Genomic DNA, 11,209 nt, shown 5'->3' on the forward strand with positions numbered 1-11,209 from the left:
GTTTAATTTATTACTCTGGCCCAAAAGACCAACACAAAATTGAACATTCTTAGCAAAGAAATCAGCATCAAAACAGAAATCATTATTCCCTTCTTGTACTTCTGGTATAAGGTCAAAACGCATCCATACCAGAATTCTGTGTGTAGTTCTGACTGCTACATCTTAAGAAAGCTAAAGGAGAGTTGGAAAAAGCACAGGGAGAGGTAGCTAAAATTATCAAGTGACTAATGGGTAGCTCAGCTTCCACATGAGGCCAGAATAAAAGGATTAAAACTCTTTAGACTGGAAGAACAAAGGTGGAAAGAGGATATGACTGTAAACTGACTATAAAATTACAAAATGGTGTGGTGTAGGATAAGCAAGGAGTTGTCACCAAATCCCAACATGTTAAAAACTAAAGGATACCCACTAAAATAAAAAAAAAATACAATATGTAGAGCAAATATATGTCACAACATGGATACTAAACTTATTAAAATCATTATGCTAAGAGACAGGCAAAGTAGAAAACATTACCTTAAAAAAAAGGTTTAGAGATATCAGGTAATAACATATTTATATGAAGAATACCTTCCTAATGTTTCAATACTGAAGTCCTACAACACAACCACAGCCTTCCGTAAGTCCCTTGGTGCACTGTTAAGAGAGATTTCTACGATGGATATTACCATGGATATAATGTTAACTTTTACAGCCTTTGAGGATGATGAGAAGTCATCAACAGGCATGACATAGCCACTAAACTAGGAAAGAAAATCTTACTAATGTTAAAAAAGTCAAATCTACTAACTTGGTAACCTTATACACTTTAAACATTTCAAAAGAATGGATAAAATAAGTCCTTGACATACTAGCTTCTTAAAGGCAGCAACTACTTTTGTATTTGAATCTTCAGCACCTAGGTCAGTGTCTGGACCAAGTAGGAACTTAATAAATTACTTGTGTGATTGGCAGATCCTTTGGTCATGCTCGCTTCAAGCTTGGTGCAAAATTAAATAGGAGTAAAGCTAAATGGATAACTGTAAGAGTGGAAAATCAACTCAAGAACAGGAAGAAATAAGCTTGAGGCCTAGTTCAGTATGAAAAAAACTCACAATTATTGTAACACTTCATTATCAATACTGTGCACGCTTTTTATTTTTTTAAAAAGCTGATACTGCCCATTGATTTGGTAATTCAGGGTTAATCATTTTTACATAATGAAGATCAACTGCTTCACTGAACGAAGTTTTATTTTTGTATAACGTGAGGAGCAGAAAGTGTATTGGACTTGGAATCAGAAGACCAATATTCAATTACCAGGGCCACCACCTTCGGAAAAATGGGTAGATTCTTTCAGCCTTAGTTTCTCCATTTGTAAAAAGGAGATAAAATCTCTTCTTCCCTGTTTATATCAGAGTTAACTATAAACATCAATGCAGATCATGTACGTAAAAGTGCCTCGTTTAAATGCTTAGCAAACTAATGTAGTATTAGCAACAGGAAACACTCAAGCCAGAAAGCCACTAAGGACAATAATATGAGAAAGCTTTTAGTCTGCCTTTAAACAAAAAGATAAATAAGATGTGGTAAATGTACTCAAGAAACTTTTACTCTATTAATACACACACACACACACACGTATGTACGTATACCTGATAATAGTTCTATGGATTAACCTATGTTTGTTCTACATCCATATCAGTTTATACAGATCTTCCCGGGTTTCTCTGAATTCATCCCTTTTCACTGCCCACAGAAGCAACCTTTATAGAGAAGGGCATGCCATCAAGGCAACACCAATACCAGTTGCTGATGAACTCTCACCAAGAGGGCAGGGTTGCTAGTCTAGCTGAAGCAGCAAGGTATCCTGAGGGAGAAACAGGAGTCAGTGTGTGCAAAGTAGGTCAAAGCACTACCACTGACTTGACCATCATCTCCCCTCAGACCTTTGTGGAGATAGCACAGGACCCAAGAGCCCCAGAAATAGCACTGCCCCTTAGATCATTGACTCTGTTTGCAGTTTGGTCAGAAGAGCAACTCTAGTGGAGACTTGACCTGGCAAATGCCTCTGCAGATGCTGCAACTCCTGTGTACTCAGCAGCTACAACTACTGAACAATGGGGAAAGAAAGTCCTCAACATTCAAGTCCTTGGTACTGTCAAATGGGTCAACATCAGAAATGCACACTTTTTTTTTTTTTAAAACCAATGAAAATGGTACAGGAGAAGATATATTACCACCTGACTTTATCCTTGTGCTTTAGGACCACTGGGACTTCCCAAATGTCTTAAAACCTGATCCTCTTATATGTGCGGATCTCTGTTAAGATATGAGCTCATTGAGACAATTTCTGCGTGTAACCACAGTGCCTAATACGATGCTTGGCACACAGTGAGTACTTAATAGATATTTTTCCATTCATTCTTGCATTCATTTATTTAATAGCTTTAAATCCTGTTAATTTCACGCCATGTCATGCACTTCTGTGATCAAATATACAAAAGAAAGGGAGTGAATGGTACCTGTAACATAGCTCTTTCAGCATACTACTCACCGTCTCTGGATGAGATAATCCTCTAGTATGTCAAGGCAACGCACCATCTGGGAGAAGATGAGCACTTTATGTCCCCCGGCAATGAGCTTGGGGAGCAGTTTATCAATTAGCACCAGTTTGCCTGCTGCCTGAATCATGGCCTGCAGCTGAAAGTCCAAAGAATCAGGACTATGTGTTTTACGGAAGTCCTCCAGAATTTTCTCCTCTGCCCCTAAAAAGGAACAGAACAAAACCATTCTTTGCACAAATTACCAGGATGAAAAAGATTATATGTTTCTTGGAAAAGAACAGCTCAAAAGCCAGAGGAGAAAAATAAAGCAACATGTGAAAAGTTAATTTCTAGCCATCAAGTCCCAAATCTCCTGGAGCTGGTCATCCAAGTAAAATGAGCAGATTCAACCTGGGCAGCAGCAGGGTTAGCCTTGCAGGCTAGCACCTTTCTCTACAAAAGGGCTCTTTATCAGTTACTAAGAGTTTTCTAGATGCCACAATCCTAACTTTTCCAGTGAGACTGAAAAATGCTTCACAGAAAGCTAACAAGAAATTCCATTATAACCATTTTTTGATATCAGAAAGTAAAAACCAATCAGAACTCAAACCAAGTATTGTTTTAACAAGTTCTCAGGACTTTTCTTTATGAAAATTCTCAATTGGTAAATCTTCACCAACTGTTAATATATCTGTACAAGTGCTTTTAACATCTTCATGATATTATCATCTCTTATTTCGCTTTTTTCAATAACCTTTATGATAGAACACTTCTTTGCTGTAAGAGGCAGGCAGCTTAGTGCAGTTTAAAAAAAAAAAAAGGCACTGAGACCTGGAGTCTGAAGACCTAGGTTCATATCAGGCTTCTGCCACCTAGTCCAAGGTCATATGGTCAGTCACAACTACTTGGAACCACAGTTTTCCTTATTTGTAAAATGAAGATAATAATACATGTACTACAAAGTTCATAGAGGTAAGAGGACAAATGAGATAATGGATGTGAAGCACTTTATAAACTATAAGACACAATATAAACTTAGTCTCATTGCTATAATAACAAAAATAACAACAGGGTTAAGTTGGAGAAGAGGGTAGCAAAGCCATACATTTTTCAAGCTTCTCCTGAGTTTGGTTTTCACAGTGTAGCTTCATTCTTTAGTTTGAAGTGTCATGAATTCCAAGAACATACACATCCATACTCAAAGTATGAGGACACATCCAAAACCAAATGAAAAAATGACTTCTGGATTATCCATACCTCTAGTTCCCTCACCCCCCCTTAACACAGACGATTGAGAGCCAACTGCTGCAGCTTTCTTATTCAAACTATCACTAATTGGATATTAGGTAATCTCTCTATCGAGATGAAATATGCCACAGATAGAATCAAACAGCCTTTTGCTATAATGCTATCTTTCCTAGAACTTCCTCAAATCTTCCTCACTATCTAGCTTTGCCCATTCATGCCAGAGTTCACTATGGCCCGGTTCAACTTCCCATACCTAATGACAGCTGTAACTAAAAACTGACTTGTGTACATGTACACACACCCACCTGTGAACACACTGTATACCATACTGGATCTCTGAAGCACCATCTCCAATGAAGTTAATTCTCCCTCTTTCAGCTACTCCAGTCCCATATTCTGTGGTTTTTAGGAAATGTAAAATCATGCATTGATCTTGCATACTTGAAAGCAAAGGCACAATGTCCTGACCAAAGCCAGCCATGGCAAAACAATGCTGGAGATAAACAACTTACACATACCACCACTCAGACCCCAGACCTACATATACACACCACTACTGCTTTTCCCCATTTCCACACCCAATCTGATTCAAAATCACCGTCCACTTTCTGGGTTTTTTCTGACCCCAAACTCTCCTAGCTTCATTGTGTTTCCTCTCTGCCAAGTGTCTACCCTCTTTCATTTTGTTCTCTACCAGTTTTTGATTCTTGGAGGTCAGTGCTGATAATCCATTCAGGTCTAGTTAAATAAAAGGAAAATGGGGTCTATCAAGTAGGGACAGAAACCATTTATTTCAAGGGAACAAGTCAGAAATACCCAAAATATTAAGAGAGCCAAAATGCCAAGTAATTGTCTCCACAAGCACAGATGCTCAGTCAAACGGCCTAAGAGGGCATACCAACAATGCAATCATCTGGCCTTGAAAGATTTGCTTAATTCAAACTTGTTGCTCTCAGGGGTCTGTGGCAAGACTTAACCCTACCTTGCTCCCCCCTGGCTCACCATTGATCAAATAGGGGTGATTGCAGCACTTTCTCAGCTCCATCATGGTGTTGATGAGATTGGGCATGTTATGCTGATTTGCCCCCTTGGTCAGGAAGGAAAAGTTCTTCTCTAAAATAGCTCGATAATACTTTTTCTGGATATTGGTCAACTCTACTTCAATGATTGTCTCTTGTTTGGGAGCTAGGTTCTTTTCCACATCATCTTTCAGCCGCCGCAGCATCATGGGCTTCAATATGGACTGCAACTTCTTCACCTGCCCAGGAAAATGAGACTAGTTTACCTCTTTGAACCAGGATAAGGTTGAGCATCAAGATTTTTCAAACGCTAATACATGTTTGCTAAACCGAATCAGTATAACAAACAAGTAAGTATTGAATATCAGTTATGGAAGGAACTAAGAGAGATGATGATCCCCTTGCATTCAGAGAATTTATAACCTGCAAAGGGAGACAGGAGACAGAATGATGAAAAGAAAGACACTGATGAGAGAGAGCTAGTGAAGATCATTCACAGAGCCTCAAGATGCAGAATGGTGTCTTTAGCCTGAGGTACTTCTCTCATTCTTGGCCAAAGTTCGTAGCTTATTGCAATACAACACAAAATACTGCACTAAAACTACCACCTACCACCAAAAAACACGCCAAAAGACAATGTCTGCTAGAAGATGACAAACAAAAATGGCTAACTTTTCCATAGAAAGAAAATGGTTTCATAGGGGATGGATTTGAGTTCTTTTTCCAGTATAATAGTAAGATATACATTCAGTCTCTACATCCTCTCATCCTTGTGATACAACAGAAGGTAGCTAGATGGGGTGGGTCAAGAATAAAGTGTGGCCATAAAAGAGAGTAAAGCTAAACTGGTCCACATAAGCTTATGGACTTGGCATCAGTTGCATGTATTCTAACCATCTGAACAAACTAAAGTCAAGTTAGAACTCCACAGTCTCTTTGCTTACTGAACAGAAAAAAGTACAAAAACAACTTTCATCATTATGTTTGCTGTGAATGAAAGACATAAACTAGCTTACAATCAATTCAACAAACACTGACTAAGTACCTATGATGTAAAAAGCATAGGGCTGGACACGAGGGGATAAAAAGAAGTCAAGACAGTACAGGATTTCAAGGATTTTCAAGCAAGAGGTTTTATTTCATGTTTCTCAAGCATGATTCCTGATGCCATGAAGTAAATGAACTATTTGATGGCATACTGAGTATTTCTAGAGTTTTGGTCATTGAAGGGTCTCAGGTACTCAGATTCTGAAAGGGTGTTAGAGCCCTTTTTCAGTGCCAATTTTAACGCCCAGAGTTAGGGCATGACCTCATCCTGAGTATGGGAACAACTAAAAGCAAGAAGTGGGAGAATGAGGAAAAACGAAAGCAAGTAGAAAGATTTTTACAACTCTCTACCTGTCCTGTGACCTAGCATAGACAGAGAATCTTAAAATAAGAACAGTTCTCAGAAATTATGTATCTGAAGTAGAGAAGATTTACAGACTCCAATACGAAGAAGAAGAGAAACCATTTCAGAAAACAATGTTAGAACATTTATACAAAGTAAACTGGAAGTGAGAGCTTACCACGTATACCTGAGTACATGATTTCTGTGGTTGTTATTTAGGTTTTCTAAATGTTAAAACAAGATAGCCAACTGTTAAAAGAATAATTGTAATGAGTAAGAAGTCCTCCTCTTGTTCATTCAGGAAAAGCTAAATGGCTTAGCAAGCAACAGGTCAAAAGGTCCAGGCATCTGGGAGGAAGGCAGTGGGGAAAAAAAAAAAGTACAAATTCATAGTTCCTTACCGTGGTAAGCTGGGGACTAGAGAAGACCTGCTTCTGAGTTACAGTAACTTAATCAGAAGTAGGTAACTCAGTCATATTATCTGGGAATACAAGGACATTGCAATTAAAAAGCCCAGCCCAGGCATCATTTTGCCAAAGTACCTAGAAGTGGAGGCACTTATTATAAATGGACAAAGATAGATCAATTATTCTCTGTAAACTATAACTGCCTATCAGTACAATCATTCATACTTTCAGAATTCCTCACTATCTGCAATACTTTTTAGCTGCATTCAAGAATATTGGCCTAAGCATGTTTCATTCTTGTTATTATAAGGACAGACAGAGGAATTAAGGGAGGGTTCTGTTCCCATCAAAGCAGCCAAAAGCAAGATCTTGAAGCCCTCAGGTGGTAGAGATGAAGACCAAGAAATTGCCATGGTGGCAATGGCTCTTATTTATAATTTGATTTATCAACTTTCAGGGGCATTTTAGTTATTGCTAATTAGCTTCCTCACTTTGAAAAGATAAAAATAATAATTCTACAGTAAGGCTATGTAAAAATTAGTTTCTCATTCTTTCCAGAGAGTTCTGCTGACTCCTCAAATGAAAGGCACTCTGCAAGGGCAAATACTGTGTTTTCTCATTTTCTCCAGGCTCTCACTTACCTGTTCCTCTGTCTTCAGATCTCCAAACTCCTCTAGAAAAGCAGTCTCTGAAGGAAACTGTGATGGTTCCAGGAAATTCAGTAAGCTGAAAAGTTCTTCCACAGAGTTCTGCAAGGGCGTCCCAGTCAGCAGCACTTTATGTTCCTATACAAATTAAAGCATGTGATGAAGAACAGTTCAGTATCAGTGCACTTATTTACGGTGACAATGTAATGCTGGGGTTGTCTACATTCTTTATAGGCTCTTCTATTATTCTTCTCTAAAAAAAGAAGGTGTGACTAATAATAATGGTAACTGAAATTTATCTGGGATATTTTAAAATAGTCAAAGTGCTTTCCAAACAAATGCCCAATGAGGTAGGAGATCAAGTACTATAACCTTCAATTCTCAGAAGAGGAATCAAGGGCTAAAGTGACTTGACCAAGGTCATAAGAATTGGGTGGTCTTCTGATTCTGAGTTCAGTTGTATTTCCACTACATACCATAATGTCTCTGCACAAACGGCAAATTTTCTGAGTGTAAAAAGCATAAAACCAAACTGGAGTTAAGAGTAGTATTCCTGGCTTGGTGCCTATCAAAAAAATTGAAGAAATCCCTTGTCACAGTTTCTCTCTTGCTTCAAAGCTCCTTGGACTAGACACTGTAAGTGATCACTGAATGTCCTCGGGTTTATGAGCTTGCAAACTCTCACCAAAGCCATGAGCTTCAATCCCTCCAGAAGTTTGCAGTTCCTGTTCTTTAGCCTGTGCGCCTCATCAATTATCACACAGCTCCAATGAATCTTCTTCAGCTCTGGGCAGTCAGCCAAAATCATCTCAAATGTTGTGATAACAACATGGAATTTGAAGATTCCAGAGAGGGGGTTGCCCTGAGAAGGTCATAAATAAAAAACAGTGATAGGATGCTATCAGTAGGTATTGTTGAACTTTGAGGCAAAGTAAATTCTTCTATGATTACTGGCAGGATCAATATTAACATTACTAATGAGACGTGATTAAAGGCCAAAACACACTGTTGTACATATGTCTACAAAGGAACCCAGTACAGACAAAGCACTGTACCCTTACCTTCTATAATAAATACTTCAAAGATTCATTATTTTGCTGCCACTCCTTCAGTATCTTGACAGATATCAGCAGTTCAATGAGTTGCTGAGGCCCTGAAACTTCTCACTTGGTAGAACCTGACAGATCTGTGCTCTAGTGGCATATCTATTGCTTACCTGGGTTGCCTACATATTCTGATAAGGCACTGTAACAGAACATTAATCGAGGTTTCACTAAACCACACAACACTAAGAGAAAGAGTGCCAGTGCGAGGAAGATGGGATCATGAGATCATGAGAACATGAGATCAACTGTATAAATTGCTACAATAAACCTATAGCTGACCCATGCTTACTCAATATTCCCACACAAAAATGTTATCAAAGTGTGTATCTAATGAATACTAAAGGAAATTTTAGTGACTCAGGGACCTATATCACATTTGAAGAACACATTTTATTTGCAGTGTTAAAAAGTAAAGATGGGAACTCCCCCGGGGCGAGGACTACAAGTTAGTAGGGACTCAGCCATCTAGTTATTCCCAACCCTTGGGGTCACTATTAAGAAACAGAGCTGACTTAATATAGCCTTGATTTTATACTCTTTCCACGTGTTGCTTCTACCTTCTTCTGGACCCCTTGGAAAAACATTAGACTTATTCTGGCTGAAGAGTATAACCTTAATAGACAACTCAAATTGTACAAGTCAGAGGCAGTCCAACTGCTAATACTCCAATGTATAATGACTTGCGCTGTATATCCTTCCATTAATTTAATTTTCATTTTATTTTATCACAAAAATCTGCGCCCAATGCATAATACTTCCTAAGTCTATTCAGTGGATGACTCCCACTGAAGGAAAGGAAAGAAAAGAGCTTTGTTTTTATATAACAAAACTAAGCTTCCTCTTGATTCTTAAAAAAGAATTCATTTCCAGTACCCTTTCTGATTTCAATGCCTGTCCAAGAAGGAATGTTTTGCTTGTAGCCTATACTGCATACGTGACAACTCAAATTTAAAAAATAACAATACTTTAAAAGTAGTTTCAAAAGCCAGCCTGAAAGTCAGGCTTCTTGGCTTTTGAAATATCATGGAGAATGGAAAGAATGCCCTAGGGCCTTGAATATCATTATGAACAATACAACATCAGAAAGATGAAAATAATACTCTCTAAAAGGCCAGTGCCTCAAGACAAAGAAAAACCAAACTTCAAGATGCTAGGTGGGAAAATATTTTAAGGAAAGTTTCTTTCAAAAAAAAAAAAAAGATTCTACTTTGCAGGTTATTACACTAAGCAGCTGCTATAACTTTACAATTTACGCCAATTTTACCTGGGCATCCCTGTAGAGCATCTCGTATTGCTGGATCATCTGCCTGCTAATCTGGCTGCCATGATACACAATGGCATTCATCTCTGTCCATGTCCGGAATTCTCGCTCCCAGTTAGTAATGGTAGATAGTGGAGCAATGATGAGGAAAGGACCATGTATTCCCATCAGGAATATTTCTGAGAGAAATGTGATGGACTGAATGGTTTTCCCTAGGCCCATCTCATCAGCCAAAATACAGTTTTTTCTGAAGGAAACAAAACATGTTTTATTACCAATACAAAGTTGAGAGGCTATAATGGACGAAGCTTCTGAAACAGAGAGAAGGGGAACCCCACTAATAATGAGAAATTTACAGAATGGCACTGTCTTTTTAAGGTAAATTCTTCCTTCAGAAGAAATGAAAATCAGCTAGAAGATTCTAAAAAAAAAGCCATTGAAGACTTCATTTTCTAATCTAGGAGTTTAAGGCTCTGATCCTACCATGCTAGAAATGGCTTTTGGAAGAGACTGTCAGCCACAGAAGAGAATCTTTTCTCCTAGGACCTCAGTCCCCTTCCATAAATTTATAGTAGCTCATTAAGCTAAGAAAACTATATGGTGTTTCACAGTTTACCAAGCACTTTTACATCCATTACCTCATTTGATCTTGACACTTCCCTGTGAGGGAATTTACAGGTAAGGAAATGGACTCAAGAAAGGCTAACTCAATTATCCAAAGTGACAAGCCTAGTAGAACCATCAGTGTCATTCTCCTTCTGAAGAAAGATCAGCTTGGAGGATTCCCAGGATCACTCTCTATATTTAATTTTTTGAAAATGACCTTCAGTTCTAAGCAATTCAGAAAATCAAAGTATAAAGGTAATGGTTTGTGAAAGAATCTCCCATTTCACCGAAATGCCATAGGATACCAAAGTAAGTTTTGATACACACCACAGAGAATGGAATTGTTACCCTAAAAATCTGTGAGTTTTCTTCAATTCATTCAATAACCATTTACTCAAATACTACGTGCAAAGCTCAGTGTGTTAAGTGCTCGAGTACAAAAGTTTTTGCTTCTCATTTACATCTAATACTTTCACTTCCAAGCTAGTGGGACTAACAACCCTAGGTCAGTCATTCCTCTGATTACATACATTTTGAAAAGGCACAGCTCAGGGAGACGGCACATGTGCTCTGGCTCCTCACCTGTTATACCAGTTAAAAAGGAGCCAGTTCATCCCCTCGAGCTGGTACTCTCGAAGCTGATTATTGTTCTTGTACTCCCGAGACTTCTCAAGCTTCTGCCACGAATCTGAAGCTGGACGCTCCTAATAAACAAAGCAGAGAGCAAAATGCATGGAAAGACAACGCTTTATGGGAGCTTCACACGTATGAGCAAAATTCAAGAAAAGACTGAGAGAGAAGCAAATCTCAACATTCCTGTTAAATCTGCAAATCAGTTAAGAAGGATACTGGGCCTCAGCTGCTTCCCTGAGTTCAAAACAATGCTGAGATTATTTTAGCCCTGAATGTGTTGTGCTATATTCATGGGGTGGGGGTGTGTGTGTGTGTGTGTGTGTGTGTGTGTGTGTGTGTGTGTGTGTGTGTGTGTGTGTGTGTGTGT

The 11,209-nt window shown here is 38.5% G+C and overlaps 1 protein-coding gene across 5 annotated transcripts in view; it reads right to left on the bottom strand.

Annotated features, from left to right (window-relative positions):
* The window catches only part of CHD6 (chromodomain helicase DNA binding protein 6), a 185,591-nt gene that overhangs the window by 67,911 nt on the left and 106,471 nt on the right, over window positions 1-11,209 (bottom strand). For all 5 annotated transcript variants that reach the window (XM_027867341.1, XM_027867339.1, XM_027867342.1 and 2 more), the window contains exons 10-15: window positions 10,792-10,913; window positions 9,607-9,850; window positions 7,922-8,098; window positions 7,231-7,374; window positions 4,776-5,031; window positions 2,537-2,747 (exon numbers count right to left, since the gene is read on the bottom strand). In XM_027867341.1, the coding sequence (XP_027723142.1) occupies window positions 2,537-2,747; window positions 4,776-5,031; window positions 7,231-7,374; window positions 7,922-8,098; window positions 9,607-9,850; window positions 10,792-10,913 (1,154 nt within the window). The remainder of the gene's footprint in view (window positions 1-2,536; window positions 2,748-4,775; window positions 5,032-7,230; window positions 7,375-7,921; window positions 8,099-9,606; window positions 9,851-10,791; window positions 10,914-11,209) is intronic.

This window comes from Vombatus ursinus, unplaced genomic scaffold (genome assembly GCF_900497805.2).
Source record: "Vombatus ursinus unplaced genomic scaffold, bare-nosed wombat genome assembly UNPS02014785.1, whole genome shotgun sequence".
Lineage (NCBI taxonomy): Eukaryota > Metazoa > Chordata > Mammalia > Diprotodontia > Vombatidae > Vombatus > Vombatus ursinus.